This window comes from Melanostigma gelatinosum (genome assembly GCF_949748355.1).
Source record: "Melanostigma gelatinosum genome assembly, contig: scaffold_198, whole genome shotgun sequence".
NCBI lineage: Eukaryota > Metazoa > Chordata > Actinopteri > Perciformes > Zoarcidae > Melanostigma > Melanostigma gelatinosum.
This window is the reverse complement of record NW_027634923.1, coordinates 16378-32612: the sequence shown is the minus strand read 5'-3', so window position 1 is coordinate 32612 and position 16235 is coordinate 16378. Positions and strand designations below refer to the sequence as shown.

The 16235-nt window shown below is 46.2% G+C and overlaps 1 protein-coding gene across 1 annotated transcript in view; it reads right to left on the bottom strand.

The window, feature by feature from the left end:
• The window catches only part of LOC306797537 (homeobox protein Meis1-like), a gene marked incomplete at its 3' end in the record, with an annotated part of 31549 nt that extends 19046 nt beyond the window's left edge, over positions 1-12503 (bottom strand). Inside the window, exons 1-6 of the mRNA XM_079297458.1 lie at positions 11758-12503; positions 9891-10111; positions 8723-8864; positions 8455-8505; positions 7969-8019; positions 6675-6821 (exon numbers count right to left, since the gene is read on the bottom strand). Of these exons, the coding sequence (XP_079153584.1) occupies positions 6675-6821; positions 7969-8019; positions 8455-8505; positions 8723-8864; positions 9891-10111; positions 11758-11769 (624 nt within the window). The remainder of the gene's footprint in view (positions 1-6674; positions 6822-7968; positions 8020-8454; positions 8506-8722; positions 8865-9890; positions 10112-11757) is intronic.
• Positions 12504-16235: the final 3732 nt, after the last annotated feature.

Here is a 16235-nt window from a genome sequence, read left to right as displayed (position 1 = left end):
GTAATTGAACAAAAGAGCGCTTTGCCTGCTGGGAGGTGGCCCGCCGAGGCCCCATGGGAAAGGGGGCGGGGCCAGGGCCTGGTGGCATCTCCGCGGGGACGGTGGAGTTTATTTATAGTCAGGCCGCCTCTTGGACGGAACGGGCCCGGCTCTGATCCGACACTCAATTAACACACACACGGCTGAGATCACACAACACACACATGCTGGTGCACACAGGGCACACGGCATGCACGCACGCACACTAAAACACTTTAAAGCTTGTACACACACCTTTTATCTACCTTATGCAAACACACTGCGCCTCACACACCTTGACCACAAGACACACACACACACACCCACACACACCCTGCGCCAACAAGACATCGTGGAGGTCCAACTGCAAAAACACAAGACGGAGAGACGCACGAACAGAAAGCTGCAGAGCCGTCCGCCTGCACGCTTGGTTCATTCTATGTGCCTTTAATGAGCCGCCATGGTCTCTCTCTCTCTCTCTCTCTCTCTCTCTCTCTCTCTCCCCCCCTCTCTCGCTCTCTCTCTCTCTCCCTCTCTCTCTCTCGCTCTCTCTCTCTCTCTCTCTCTCTCTCTCTTCAATGTTCAATTGTTTGGTAAATTCTATTTTCCGCGTTCTATCCTGCCTTAGCTTTAGCTGAAGTTCTTAAATCTGCCGCTCCAAAGGGAACCCTTGCTCGTGAGCCGCGCATACCTTTTTTTTTTCATTACCATTTTTTTTCTTCTTCCTTCCACCTCCCTAATTCGCCATGAAAAGATTTTCCTTGCTGGAAATTCTGATTCCGCTATGATCGGTGATGCATTCCAATCCAATGCATTCTCATTGTGCAGGCGACTGACGCTTCCCTCTCTCGCTGTGCCAGGCCCCCACATCATACAAGCGCTCATGCAAGAAATGTTGCCTTGCCAATTCATTTGCAATAATAAAGAAAATGGTTCAGGTTGTTGTGCTTTGCACCCCCCCCCCCCCCTCCTCCCCTCACCCCTCTCTCCTCACTCTGAAATATCTTTTGTGATGATATGGATATTTACTTCTCACTCCGTGCCAGCGAGCGTGCAGGAATAATCGTATGTGCATACTTAGCGTCGCAGACACAAATATCACACACACACACACACACACACACACACACACACACACACACACGCACTCTTCAGTGGTGGTACATCTGAATCAAAGACGACAAGCCGGGCTACTCCATCCCCCAGAATGCTTTGGTGCGTATGTTCTCCAGCAGGTTGTTTTTCTTGAACACCGTTTGTGACCTTTAGCTGGGCAGCACTGCTGCCTCAACTTTGAAACGCGTGAGAACGGCTTGTGTTGCAGCGGCGAGACACATTCTCCCACTCAGCTGGTGGAGAAGCTGTGAGTGATGGGGGGGGTTGAAAGGCCAGCTATTGTAAAACCTCTTGTTTACTTTGCGTTCCACTGTGATAGATAAAGCAGGATCTGCCTCCGTGATAACCGGCCAGGCAACTACGTCCGCTCTCTCTCCTCCTCCTCCTCCTCCTCCTCCTCCTCCTCCTCCTCGCTGCAATATCTGTGCTTCAGAACAGAGGGCTGATAATGGTATGCGTGGCGCAAAAATAAAAAAGGGGGGAGTGAGAGAGCAAAAGACCCTCCCTCCCTCCCATTCTGTTCTGCACTCCCCCTTCCTCCCCAAACTCTCCACAATAGACAAAGAAAGAAGAAATAACCTTATAATTGCTGAAGGGGGTGAGGGAGAAGAACTGGATTTGGTCTCTTGAGTAAGTTAAGTATGCTACGTTGAATAGCCGTCAGGTACTCCTTCAAACCGCCGGGTTAACCTCGCAGAGACGAGCGCAGATAATTACACGTTTGAGATAATTACCAGAGCTCTCAGCGTCCGTTTAGATGACACTCACGGAAACCGACAAAGTGATTTCTTTTCTTTCCTCCGTGGCCTCTTTCCACTTCAGCTCTCGCTGCTGTTTACCCCGTCTGTGAGTCCAAACACAAACATGAGCTGGAGTGCTCTCAAAGCATATTTCCCTTTTATTCAGATGCGAATGGAAAAAAAAAAGGCGGGCGTAATTTGTTGATGATACGTTTTAGCGGTGGTTTTCCTGCGTTAGCCTAGCCTAGCTCAAACAGCGCTGGGATGTTCTCGGCGGGTCCCTTGGAGACGGTGGCCCATTGTCAGGGGCTCACAGGGGGTTTAAGGGGGGGGGGGGACTTTCCATTAGCTAAGTACACATGTGTTAAGCCAGGTTATTGTTTCCTTAGCCAAAGAAACCACAGCAGGCCTCGGGGACGGACATGGCCGCCCATCACAAGTAACACGAGACGCAAGCCAGGAACTTTATTTGCAGTTGGGATTTTGTGGGAGAATCGTTTTTTAACAAGTTTCCAGAAATATGATTTTAAAAAGCAACTAATGGAAAAAAAAGTTTGAAAATGTATAAAAAACGTATAAAAAAGAAGCTGCTGACGCCGTGGTTCTTTGAAGTCACCCCCCGGCCTTGAGTTGCTTCATCACAATCACCCCTACTTGCTATTCCAGCACAATAATGAAGAGGCTAAGAAACACACAAGTCACGTGGTGTCGCCTCTTTGTATCACTTGTTGAATCCTGAACAGCCGCCCTGCATTCACTCCCCGATGGAAAAAAGAAAAATGGGGGAGAAGGAGGGGGGGGTAGAGGAGGAGGGGGGGTCAAAACCTCTCCTCTATTCTACTACAAAAGCTGCTATTACCGACAATCGGCACGATGATTCAAGAGTTTGTGTTCCGATGGGCTGCAGGAGAGAGAGAGTAACTCGATACATACTTCAACCGGCAGCCGATAGATTAGCGACGGCACTGATTCGGAAAAATACAGCGGCTGACCCCGGCGGTCAGGGTTGCCATTGAGTTTGGAGAGGAAGGGGGGGGGGGGGGGGTCACTCTTTGACCGCGATAGAGTGACCTAAACCAACACTGCTGGGTCCCACGCTGACCTGGAAACCAGCACTTGTATGGCATCGTGGTGCCAATCGTTGTGGGGGGGGGGGGGGGGGGGGATAGCGCTATCGAGAGTAAATTCTTACACGGTGACCAACAGCACGGAGCTCACACAGGGCACAGGGTTCGTTCAGGAAACATTTAGTTCCCAAATGTAGAGATGTCACTTGAGATTGGAGGATATTTATACACGATTTCAGTGTCAATAAAACCTCTTTATTATCGAAGAATACCTGCTGAACTCAACGGGTCAGCTGCTGAGCGCTCCTCACTTACGACTCTCTCACTTCCACAACTGAAAGGCAAGCAGAACGATGCTTTTATGGGACAATTTCAATTATTTCCAGCCCCACTACAGCCTGCACGGCTCAATCAAGAGGAGGAGCTCTGGAGGCCCGGAGTGAGTCCTCAGCACCATTAGTAGTGCTCTGCTCTACAGCAGAGAGAGAGAGAGCCCGGCCCCTCGGAGTTCATTAGCAAATTGCCGCGGCCCCCCCCTCTCGCGCTCTCTGTGCAATTAAAAAGGCAACTGTGCGAAAATGACGTACGACGGCGTGGAAATACCTCCGCGCTCCTTTTGAGACTGAGGTGAACATGAGCAGCGGAGCAAACAGAGGGACGCAATCAGCAGCACACAAGTCGTCCCTTCCACATCAAAGTCACTCGTACTGGAACTCCACTGCGTCGCTTTTGTTTCTTTACAGCTGAAGTCAAAGCAGGGATGTGTGGAAACGTCCCAAAGAGAAGAAACGAGGGGAAGCAGGCAGGGAAAGGGTTAAAGAAGTCCAACTGGTGCTAACCAGTCACTCCACTCACATAGCACCTGAGGGGGGTGCTGCATTTATCAGGCCAGTCTGAACACACACACACACACACACACACACACACACACACACACACACACACACACACACACACACACACACACACACACACACACACACACACACACACACACACACACACACACACACACACACAGGAGGGTGAGCCCAAACTGGCTGGGCTGCATTCACAAGCTGGCGCAGAGCCTCTGTGACTTCTTCACCTCTCAGCTCTGCTGTGCTTTTCTTCTGGGGGGGGGGGGGGGCGGCTAACAAAGCTAAACGTAAAGATATGTGAAGAATATTCCAAACTGTTACGTGACGCGAGGGTGCAAATGCAGCAGAGAGAGTCAGCGTTGTTGGATTGTTGAGTTTAATAAATTCAAAGTATTTTTTTCTCCTCCTCTGCTGCAGTCGCCTCACTGGAATAAATTGGTTTATGAATAAATGAGCCTGCTTTCTCCATCTTGTTAACATTGTTCTTTTGTGCAAATTCTTTTCTTTCAGTCCACTTCAACTTTATGCCCGAGGGCATATATTAAAAATACATATGGAAAGAGATAATGCACACACAAACGCAAATTCGTTCAGGATGTCAGGATGCCTAACAACCGCAGATAACATGTCATACAGAAATACCCACAAAACTCCCAAAATATAGATACATATGTTGAGCGGCTAGTTGAGTGATGAAGCGCACTGCCGTTAATATATTCAGCTGTGAGAGGCATGCACCCTCTGTTTGGACATGCCCATTTACACACAGCCTCCACATTATCCCACCACAGCAGCCCGGCCCTCATTTTACACATCTGTCAAAAATGCCCCCCCACCCGCGTTGCAATGCAAACTACGCCTGTAGGTCACAGTATTCTGTCACATCAGCGTAAACACAAGCTTGTGTGGTTTGGCCCTGAATTGGCTGCATGTAAAGGGTCCGTCGCCGCATTAATATATATATATATATATATATATATATATATATAAATATATATATATATATAAATATATATTTATATATATATATATATATATATATTTTTTATTATATATATATATATAAATATATATATATATATATATTTTTATATATATATATATATATATATATATATATATATATATATATATTTATATATATATATATATATAAATAAATAAAAAATATATATATATATATATATATAAATATATATAAATATATATTTATATATATTTATATATATATATATATAAATATATATATATATAGATATATATATATATAGGCCACATCTTCATCTTAGTCAATTAAAGATCTGCATCAGAGCCTCGAGCACAACTTGTTTTTCCTGATATACCTGCAACCCAAGGGGGTTAACACACTCTCTATTTCCATACAGCATAAGGCTTCATTCCATGTCCTGACCTATCTATAATCATAAAAAAGAAAAGAAAGAGAGACAAGTGAATCCCTGAGAGGATACAAGGAGCCGTTCAAAGAGACACTTAAATGCACAAGTGGCGTCTGTGTTATTTAATTCTGCTCCTGGATTAAATGAAGTATAATCTTCCGGGTGATCTTTCTCATTTCCATAATCAGACATAAGGGCTTGGGTGGAGGGGAAGAGGGGGGGGGGGGGGGGGTTCCCAGTCCGCTCCCAGTCCTGCCATTCAGCCCAGAACATAAAAGCCGGTGGCTGCCTCTCTCTCAGACCAGCCACTCAACCATATGGAAGTCCGCGGATTTAAATTATTTAGCCTAATCGCTTCATTACTTTTTATGTCGGACGATCCAACTAATCCCTTTAATTTGGCCACTTGATTTTGCCCCTCGTCGGTATCCGTAGACGCTCTGAAAGCTCTGGATGAGTTTTAACTTATTGGTCTCACAGTCTGCAGCGCCGTCTCGAGCGACTCGAGCTATTAATGGCCGACAAAATAAAAAAAATCCAGATTTGCATAATTCTAATCATGGCTTGCTGTTATCATTATTTAACGGCAGTGTGTGTGGACCATTAGGGTCATGCCTGTGTGCGCGCGCACTACAATGTCCCCGGAGTGCCAGCAGTCAGTGGAGCACATAATGAAGGCCGCGGTTATCTCTTGATATCGGCACAAAAGGGGGGAAACGCTCCCTAATCTACCTTTAATACCCGCTGCTGCTGCTGCTGCTGCTGCTGCTTCTTCTGCGGCTCTCAGAGAAGAAACCTTCTGAGCGCGAGAGGACAGGAAGGGAAGAAGAGCAGGGTTCTCCACAAGCAATGTGCACTCATGTCTGAGGGAAAATACTGACGAGACACGTAATGAACCGTGAACTCCACAGTGGAGAAACCCAAGGACGGCACCTCGGCCCCGCAGTCTGCAGACCCATCCTCCTCCTCCTCCTCCTCCTCCTCCTCCTCCTCCTCCTCCTCCTCCTCCTCCTCCTCCTCCTCCTCCAGACAAACAGAGGAGCCGAGGGGACCGGGGTGTTTTTTTCTCTCCACACCGCTTTTAGTGGCATAAAAACGGCGAGGAAAAATGGAGAGAGGCGCTAAATTAAAATGGACACGAAGCAGGTCAAGTTTGTGCCGATGCCTTTTCTTTTTTTTTACCGAGCTAATCTCCTCAGGTCGGTCCCGGGTTCAAGTCTTTAATGGGCCAATAATAGCAACATTATTCAGAGAGGAATTTTCATTCCGATGGACGGAATGTAAAACGGCCTTAATGATATGCAAATAGCAGAGTAGTGACCCAGAATAGCTGAATAGCCAGCAGGGAGAGCATGAGCGCACGCACACACACACACACACACACACACACACACACACACACACACACACACACACACACACACACACACACACACACACACACACACACAGTGACAGACAGAGAGAGAGATGTACCTGATCAAGGGCCACCGATGATCTCGTGATTTCCTCGCTTTCGGATTTGGACCCGCCCTCCCGGTCGTCTATGACCAGGTCGATGGGCATCTTGCCTTTCAAGCAGCTGATGTACCGGTGGCAGAAATTATCACACAGCTCGTGGACCTTCAGAGAGAGAGGAAGGACGACATCATCATCATCACACATCATGTGCAACCACACACATCAATGACAGCCTTTGACATGCAAAAGAGCCCCGGAGAGCTTTGTATTGGGGGGATCACAGCGCAGTTGTTGCATCTAAAATATATTTTAGTGAACACGAGGCATGACTGATCACTGGCAACACCTTATTGCTTTGGCGCTGTGATAAATTATGAGTCTAAATATGTTCAAAAACTCTATTTTTGCATCTTCCCCTTTGCTCTGAGTCCAGGTCCCGAGCCGTGTAGCCAGCGCTGCTCCATCCGGGCCTTTGTAATAGCAACTTTAAAATATATATACATATATATATATATATATATAAATATATATATATATATATATACATATAAATATATAGTCTCTCCTCTCAAATAGAGATATCTTTGAAAATTGACAGCGACACGAGGGCTCAGGGGCTCCAACGCACTCAACACGCGTGTTAATGCCCCGGGTATAGTGCCATTAGAGGAGGGCGACCCGCTTGACTGACATTTAAGGTAAACTGTTTAATTCCGTCCACTTATTACATTATCACTGCCAATGTGGCGCATCGAGGAGCTGAGAAAATGTCAGAGGGGCAGAAAAAGAGAGCAGAAAGAGCGTTAAACTGGATTTATATTTGGTGGTGAACCGTTTACGGCCTCTTATTTACAGCACGTGCTCGTGTCATCCGTTTTAATAAAGCAACAAACTTCCAACAGCTTTGATAATGTTCCACGGTGTGAGGTTGAAGTGAACTTTACGGGCTTCCGTAGTCCATCTGACGCGGTTTTACACCCACTGCTGCCGCTCCTCTCCACAGATGGCAGCCGGGGGCCTCTCTGCCCTCCACAAAGAAAAGTTCGCTCTATGTTTCAACCTTGCGTGCGATTCGTGCAGCATTAAACTCCATGAAAGCACGCGGGGAGAGTTTTGGGGCACAGAGAGATATCCGTTCCAGTTGTAACAGCTTGCGTCGTGATTAAACGCGGAAGAGAAAACGGCTCCGTGATTGATTTTGACGCTAATTACAACCGACGAGCAAAAAAATACTTCTTCTCTGCAAACACAGCACCATAGGTCTGAAAAAGTGTCACAGAAAATGAAAGAAGAAGAAGAAGAATATTACCTTCTCCAGCTCCAGAAGATGAAATCGTAAAACTTGAATGGCTTGAATCATCTGAAAAATTAAAATAACAATAAAAAGAATTAGAGCCGATATTAAACAGGCCACGTTTTGATCTCAATACAAGGAAAATAATATTCATGTGAGTGGGTTTTTATGTGGGACGTGGACGTTATTGCAGTGCGGAGAGCAGACATGCGGGAGTCAGAGAGCTGTTAGGCAGCAGGTGAGGAAGACGTCGCTTCATCGTCACGTCAGCAGCAACACTGCGGAGTGGAGAAGTTTGGAGTTCAGAGGGTCCGTCAGCTGCCTGACAAGCGGCCCTTCATGGGGGGGGGGGGGGGGATCGTGATATCAAAAGGCCCCCAAAAAATCACCTCCAATCCTGCTCTGACTCTTCAGCACCACGTGACTCTCTGACTCACACATAAACATGCAAACAATACACTCACTTTCCATATACATATATAAATATATCATGTATCTTACCAGATTATCCAATTCTGGATTCGATGAAAATAAAGGTTTTTCTGCCCGAATCTAAAAGAAATAAGCAGAAAATATATTAATATAAAGGACAGTTGCAAATCACTTACACCATGCAAGTGGTGACAAAATGGTGCATTAATTCATACTTTACACAGTCAACATACCCGATGAAATTAAAACATTTTGATTGTTTTTTATTGATTTATTAGTCAATTGCATTTTATTTTCTCTCAACTTTACGCACAAACGGCACAAAAACGTTCCTGACCTGTTTTGCAAACACCGCTATGTCCTCATTGAAGGATTCCGATGAACAGACGTCTCCTCCCGCCACCCCGGGCTCTCTGGGGGTGCACGTCGCTAATTCACATTTCTCAAAAATCAGTGCAAGCAGGGGGAACAGGGGGTGCCTGGGAACACACACACACACACACAATAGCAAATGTCACCAGAGAGAACAGCGCGCGGGGTCAAGACCACTGCGGGCTTAGATTTGGCCAGCCATGCTCCTCTACAACTCGCCCGTGGGGACCGCGGCTGCTGCTGCTGCTGCCGCTGCAGCCGCGCTGTTATGTTGTGCAGAGGCTCGGAGAAGGGCTGCAAACAGCGGGCAGACTTCTGTGATTAAATCTAGGCGCGCCTAATAGCGTAAAAGCTTTAGAGTCAGTCAAACTATTCCTCGCACAGGTCTCCCTTTGGAGCCCAGGCGTGCACGCACGCGTGTGTGTGTGTGCGCGCGCGTGTTTGCTTGGCGAGAGCCTCTGAAGCTGCGCACATTTGTTGATTATTTATTGTTTAAGGCGTCGGGGTAAATACGCGCAGACTGGTAATGTGTGTCCGTCTGGCGTGAGACGAGGAGAACGCGCTGCAGTGAACACAGCACGCTTACAATCTTTCTTTTGTAATTAACTCCTGTAAATTAATAAACGACATGAATATGCGAGCTCTTCTTTAAACGTGACATTTTTTTAATTTTGCTGGCACATTAAACACAATTAATTAAAATGGCTAAAAGAGTAATTTTGCACATAAATGATGAAACTTTAAAAATGAATTAAGCAAGTTAAATTCTCAAACAATATTAAGCTCGAATGAAAGTGGACTTTGTCTTGTAATTATAATATTTGATCATATAACAGTCAAAATGCATTTTTTCCAGTGACTTAAATAGCAGGACATGCGTGAGATAAACTCCATAAGTGTTTAATATTTGTTCACCAGCAGAAACGAAGTGAGAAAACATACAATTCTTAACTGCAAAAACACAAAGGAAGCAGCCCTTCTCCTCCCCAGCGCCTCTGCAGCACTCTGGGCTCCGTCCGGGCACAGAGCCGGTGCTTTCCCCACTCTCCCCCTCCAGGCCTGGATGCACGCCTGCCCGCCACAGAGCGAGCTTTCCCCCCCTTCCTCGCGAGGGACCGAGGGCTCGCACCTACCCGTATATAGCGTCTTTATCTCTCTTGAGAGCGTCGTTAACAGAGGAGCCCATACTGGGAGGCATGGTGTTGGTGTGGGCGGTGTGCGGATACTGGTGGGAGTGCAGCTGGGGCCCGTGGTTGAGGTGCACCGCCTGCATGGACCGGGCGCCGTGCGGGTCTCCGTACATGGTGGTCGGGATGCCCACCCCGTCCATCCCGTAGTGGGGCAAGTCTTCGTACTGCACACAACAAACAGTCCGCGGTGGATCAACATGCACAGCAACACGCTCAGAAGTCTGCTATCAAAGCACAAGTCAGGAAACAGGTTTTAAAAGAGAGTCAAAGTCAAACTCCGGCATCAGGGAGACATAGTTTCATGAATATCCAAAACAAGTCGACATTGTTTCAACATTGTTCTGAATTCAAAGAGATTTCCTGACACTAGTGAAGCGAGCTTTTCTTTTCAACACACTGACCCTCGTGACACAAAAGCAGAGGTTTGATGTTTTACTCTTTTACAAGAAAACAGGGTTTTGAAGACAGAAGTATAAATTAAGTTCATCAGGAGATTGTTTAGTGGGAACAAGAACCCCCCCCCTCTTCCCCTCCACTTTAAAGGAAGCTTTTCAACCTACTCAGTGACTATTGCAGCTCAATTCATATAAATGATTCAATATATTCATAAAATACTGCGAGGCCAAAAAGGTTCAGCTACATAGCTAGTTATTATTATTATTATAGTAATTATTGTTGTTATTGCTGTTATTATCATTAATAAGCAGACTTGCTTGTTTACTGGGTACAACGTCTTCAACTTGTTAATTGCAGTGTTTCCTAATTTTAAAGGCTCATAATTGTGCAGCATTACCCATCAGGCACTCTGTGATTAGCGCATGCAGCAAACGCAAGTTAGCGCGTGTTGTGTGTTTTATTTGTCAGACAATGTTTAGCAAGAAGTGGACATTCAAAACGGTTTTTTTCACGGGTCAAGTTTGAAGTGAAATAAGGTGTTTGTGTCTTTAGGCAGTAGTCTGGTGGTTCTTACTAAACGCTGCTAGTTTGTTAAAACGCAGAAATGTTGATTCGAGTATGATTGTTTTTATTTAAAAGGGCGAAATAAAAGCTGTGTTGGGGGTTGGCTTCTTTAACAGATCTTGAATTATTGATAGTGCCCTCTAGAAGTGCCGAGGAAAAGAGTTTTAAAAAAGCATTATCACTTAAATCACAGCATTTTAGATCCCAACGGCAAAGAGGTGCAAACCCCAGCGCGGTGCCAAACGAAGCGGCTCAACGTGTCCAGCGTGTCACAACATCTCGCTTTTTACACCGTTTAGTGTCCGCGTGAAGCTCCAAGCCGGCTGCTCCGGAGCAAGTGTCTGCGGCAAAGCGTTCGTCGTCGCCTCAGTGCTAAAAATAACAAACTGCCATTGTGCTGATATCACGCGCTGAAGGACGTTTTGTGAAGTGATTTTTGTTTTGTTCAAAAACTCTCCGCTCAATATGAAAATCTAGTCCGAGCAGAAATGTGCAGATTTGTTTTTTGCCTCTCTGCCCCCCTCCCACTTCGCTTCCAGTAACTGGCCCTGTCATAACTGATCTGAAAAACACAGCCGATGTGAGATATGATCACGCTTCCAACGTCCCTCAGCGGGGCCCGGTTTGCGGAGTGCGGCCGTGCGTAATGCCGTGCCAAAGAAAGACGCCACAACAAAAACAATAGTGTCTCCATGTGTCAGGGAAGACGACAGAAAACTTTCGCCGCGAGTGTGTGCGTCCGTGCGGGTCTAGTGTGTCATTGAGCCACGTTACAGTGCGGGATTGCGTTCAGGCACGGCAGACTTAGAGAAACTTTTGTTTTAGGTGGGTTAAGGATCGTCCTACGTACCCGTTGCGCCATAACCCTCCTCACTCCCTGGTCGTCCTTTCAGCTTCGATAAATCCCCTCTGAGGCCAGGGTGGAGACGAAGTGAAGAAAGAAAATCCAAATAAACGGGGAAGATGTTTCAGCCCAAAATCCCGTATGCCTCTTTTGCTTTTTCTCCGGTGCAGCCAGCCCCCGCTTCTCTGCGCAAGTTTCGCCCTGGCGCGGTGAATAGGTCCTCGGCTATCCTCGAGGGCAGCGGCGCGAGGCTCCTTCTTTTCTCCCCAAAAAATAAAAATAAAAAACAACCAGGCTGAAAAATAAAACAGCCCCTCAAACACTACTGGCGACTCTCATGGCTCGCTGCCACTCCGCTTGTCAGTCACAACGCGAGGGCTTGTCAAAAGTACCGGATGAATGATGGTCCGACGCGCGTCTCCACGGGACCGGCACCACCTAAACGTTAACGGTCACAATCACGGGTAAAAAATGGAGCAGCTTCTCCTCTCGCTTTCTTTGATCACTCTCGGCTGCCGGCTTGATTTTCTTATGCAAACGCGTCTCGAGGAGATCAAGAGGAGGTGGGGTGATAATTCTGGCTAAGGCTTTTCTTAAAGGAGCCACGATCGATGCCGTGCGTGTGTGCGCATAGATGGCGTGTGTGTGCGCGCGTATGAGTCTGTGTGTGTATGCGCGAGCCGCCTTCTCTTCCCCCCCCTCCTCCGTTTGTGTACAATGGGGATGTGTGTGCTGAGCTGAGGAGGAGCGGAGGATCTGGACCAGACTGCCGAAACCCGGAAGTAGTGGTGGCCATAACAGGTCGCGTCTTACACAACGCGCCGGGCTGCAGCAAGTCGTGCGGAGAGGAGGGGGGGGGGGTGAACAAAAAGGGGGAGGACCCTGCCGAGACCGCACCGCGAGCTACAACGACGCGGGGGGATCGAAGCCGAGTGTCCACAGAGGTACCGGCGCATCCGAGTCCGGTTCTCAGAGAGACGCTTTCATCTTGAGTCCGGAGCCGTTTATAAACCACCGGAACGTCTGTGTTCTGGATCGAGCGTCCTGAATCCCGCTCTGCTTGTGACACCAGCGTGGCTCTCAGGTATGTTAGGAAGCTGAGTTTTGACTGCATGGAACTTTACGAGTATTCGCTTCTTTCATATCATAAATCACTTTGGCATAATCGTGGCACGTTCAGCTTCTGATTGGCTGCATGCGTCCACAGAGCCAAACATCCAGTCCTGCAGGTTTCGGTAGCTCACTATTAACTCACTATAATCTCCTAAACAGTCTCTCCGCCTCTTACGTTTGCATGAATGCATCATATTTAATAACAGAAATGCCTTTACAGTGTTTGGATACGTGTCAACCTCCATCAAAAGAACAATAAATACAACTTTCTTCAAGTTATTCTGGAAGAACTGTTTGTAATATATTTATAGTTATTGTTGTGTGCAGAATCAGAGGAATTCATCCACATCTCGTGTTCTTGAGTCGTGGAAACGTCTCAAAGCATCTTTTTAGTCTAAATAACAGACCCCCCCCCCCCCTCAGTGTCGTCCGGTGCCTCTCCCCCCCACAGCTGCACCGAATGGATCGCTCCAGTCTGCCCTGTCTGTCCAATGGCAGAGAGGCTGAGGGATGCGAGCCCCCCTATTGGCTCCCCACATGATCGATTCCGGGGCTGATTGATCGGTTTTTAGGCCACTTTTTCTTTTTTTCTTCTATTTCTTTGCGAGGAAAGCTAAAAAACAAAACTCCACCCGCGAATAGAACGCGCACACTTCGTGCTTTCTGTCACTTATCGGCTGTAAATTCACCCACAAACAGAATATAACACACATGGAGAGCAACGCACCTCTGACTTCATGACTCGGACTAAACCTCTCGGAACCGAACACGGTTGAGATATTATTGTTGAGAATTGATTATTTTGTCTCTGTGTGATAAAAGTTCACAGTTTGCGAGTGGATTTAAAAGTCTGGTCAAATATGAATGAGCTCTAATTTGAGGAGAACGAGTCATGAAAGTACTGACACCAGAGAGTAAAGTGAACCAAATAGTTTGAGTTCACCTCTCTGTGTCACTGACATCTGATTTCATTTACATCAGTCCTTTTTTAATTTATAAAAGAGTGAAAGTGGCTCAAAGTCTGCGTAAAGTATTCATGATAGATTTGGTGAAGTCGTATTAAAACGGACAGGATTTTCCAGACATTCCAGTAGATTTCCACATGATGCTCGTGTGTTTCTCAGCCCGTGCACGTGAACGGAGAGACACATTATCTGCTGATTATGCTCATAGGTGTTGCTGGTCGGTGACAGCCTGCTTGAAGTGTTTTTTCTCTCTCTCTCCGTGCAGCGTGTCCAGTCATCGATCATCTGGCCCCTCGGTGCCAGAGATATGGTGTCATAACATGATAATGCGGCTTCACACATTCGGCGGGATTCCGGCGGTAAAAAAAAACAACCGGTGGGGATGGAGGACAAATTTACAGGAGTAAAAAAAACCACCAACAAAGCCTCCCAGCAGTCCGGCCGGAGAGGCTCCGGGTCCAAGAGGAGCCACGGAGCCGCGCAGGACGCACGACTTTTACGCACGGAGAGATATTTGGATCAAATAATAAAATCCTCGTTTAACGCGTCGAATTTGTAAATTCAATTATGTATTGGTGAGTAGGAGCTCTAATTTTCTCATTCTTTTTTTATTTGTTTACGGTAAATTCAAATATTAAAAAGTGTATTCTTGTCACAGATATTTTCCTGGAGGGAAGTTATTTTTTTAATTAAAAGGAGACGCTGTGGGTTTAGTAAACAGCATTATGTATCTCACTACAGGCACTCTGCGTTTTAGAGGGTCATTGAGATAAAAAAAAAAAAAAAGGCAAATTAACATGCAAGGAGACTGACCAGTGTAAAATAACTACACCGGCATTATAAAGCAATTAAGCTCCTTCAATTAGCGTCTGTAAAAGCAAACTGGAGCTCCACTTTCTCTCCTGGAGCTGCTGTTCCGCGAGGGTCAGCGCGTTTTCTATCTGGGAGAGAGAGCAGGGGGGGGGTCTAAATACCGTCATTTCTGTTTAATCCGCTTTGCGATGACGGTAATGCTTCGAGTCGTTTCAATAAAATCAGCAGGTATTACTTTCAAACGGCTGAATGTGAAATGACAGCATGTTCGACTGCCGGAACAAACAGGGCGGCCTGCGCGCGCTGACTTATGCTGTTTGGACGCAGAGACAAGTTTCAGCCTTTGTGTCAGTTTATTAAAAATGCATTCCTCTAATTTCAGGTTACTGTGTAAAATCCGATTTATTTTGGGTCAGATAATGCTGTGATAAATACAGACTCATTTGATGAAGCCATATCGTTTTAACGCGTAGAGTTTTAGGTGTAAAACAAATACGAATGAATAATCTGCGTCTGTTTGAACAAACAACCAGCAGAGCCCGACGAGTCAGACCTCCGAGGTCAAACTACTGCGTCTCTTTGCAGCCCGCAGCGCAAACGTGTCGGGATCTGCACAAAGAAAGGCCACCGGTCGGCTCTGCTTCGTGTCAGTCGCTGCGGACAGACAGACAGACAGACAGACAGACAGACAGACAGACAGACAGACAGACAGACAGACAGACAGACCGCCTGTCTGACAGACAGACAGACCGACAGACACACAGACCTGCTGCAGAGCGTTCACAGCTCATCTGATGATATGAAACTACTGTATTCTCGGCCGTCGGGAGACCCGTCCGGACTCTCCGTGGTGCGTTCAGGGTCAGCTTTCTCTTTTAAAAGTTAGTGTAATGAGCTCTAATGTAGCATTCAGTATTAAAGTCTGATTTGTCATCGTTCACAAACTGATATTAACAAAATTATTGTAGTTTGTCTTAAATTATTGTCACAGGGCTCTTTTTTATTGAAATATTGGCATTAATAACTCCAGATGTGTATGTGTATGTCACAGATGTGTCACATCACATCCTGGTAAATACAAAGTCTTGAGTTTAATGGTGTTAACGTATAAAAACAATAATATAAAGTGTCTCAATATTGATTTGAAACCATGAAATCAGTGATTTTGGGGGATGAAGGGACAGTTTGGACCAAATGTTCCTCTGAGCTGCTTTATTTTAGCCTCTCACACATTAATGCTGAACCATTTGCGCCTCCTACCGGAGATGTGAGGAACTGCACGAGGAGCAGGACACGCAGAGGAAGAGTCCGGCTCAGATGATGAAGACGGGAAGCAAAAAGTAAAACAAGGTTCATGTCTTCTTCACTAAATGCAGAATATTCAGTTTGAATCTGTAATGAAGTCGGTTGTTAAATTAAATTCATCATGATAATAAAATACATAAGAACAGTACTGCTGCTGTGTTTTATTGAAAGATCTCAAAGTGTTGGTAGTAAATGAAGTGAAAGGACTTTTCATGATCTCCAAAACAAACAAAAAATAAAGTAATAAACTCTAAAGATGAAACATTAAGAGACTCAGTTTTCACAACC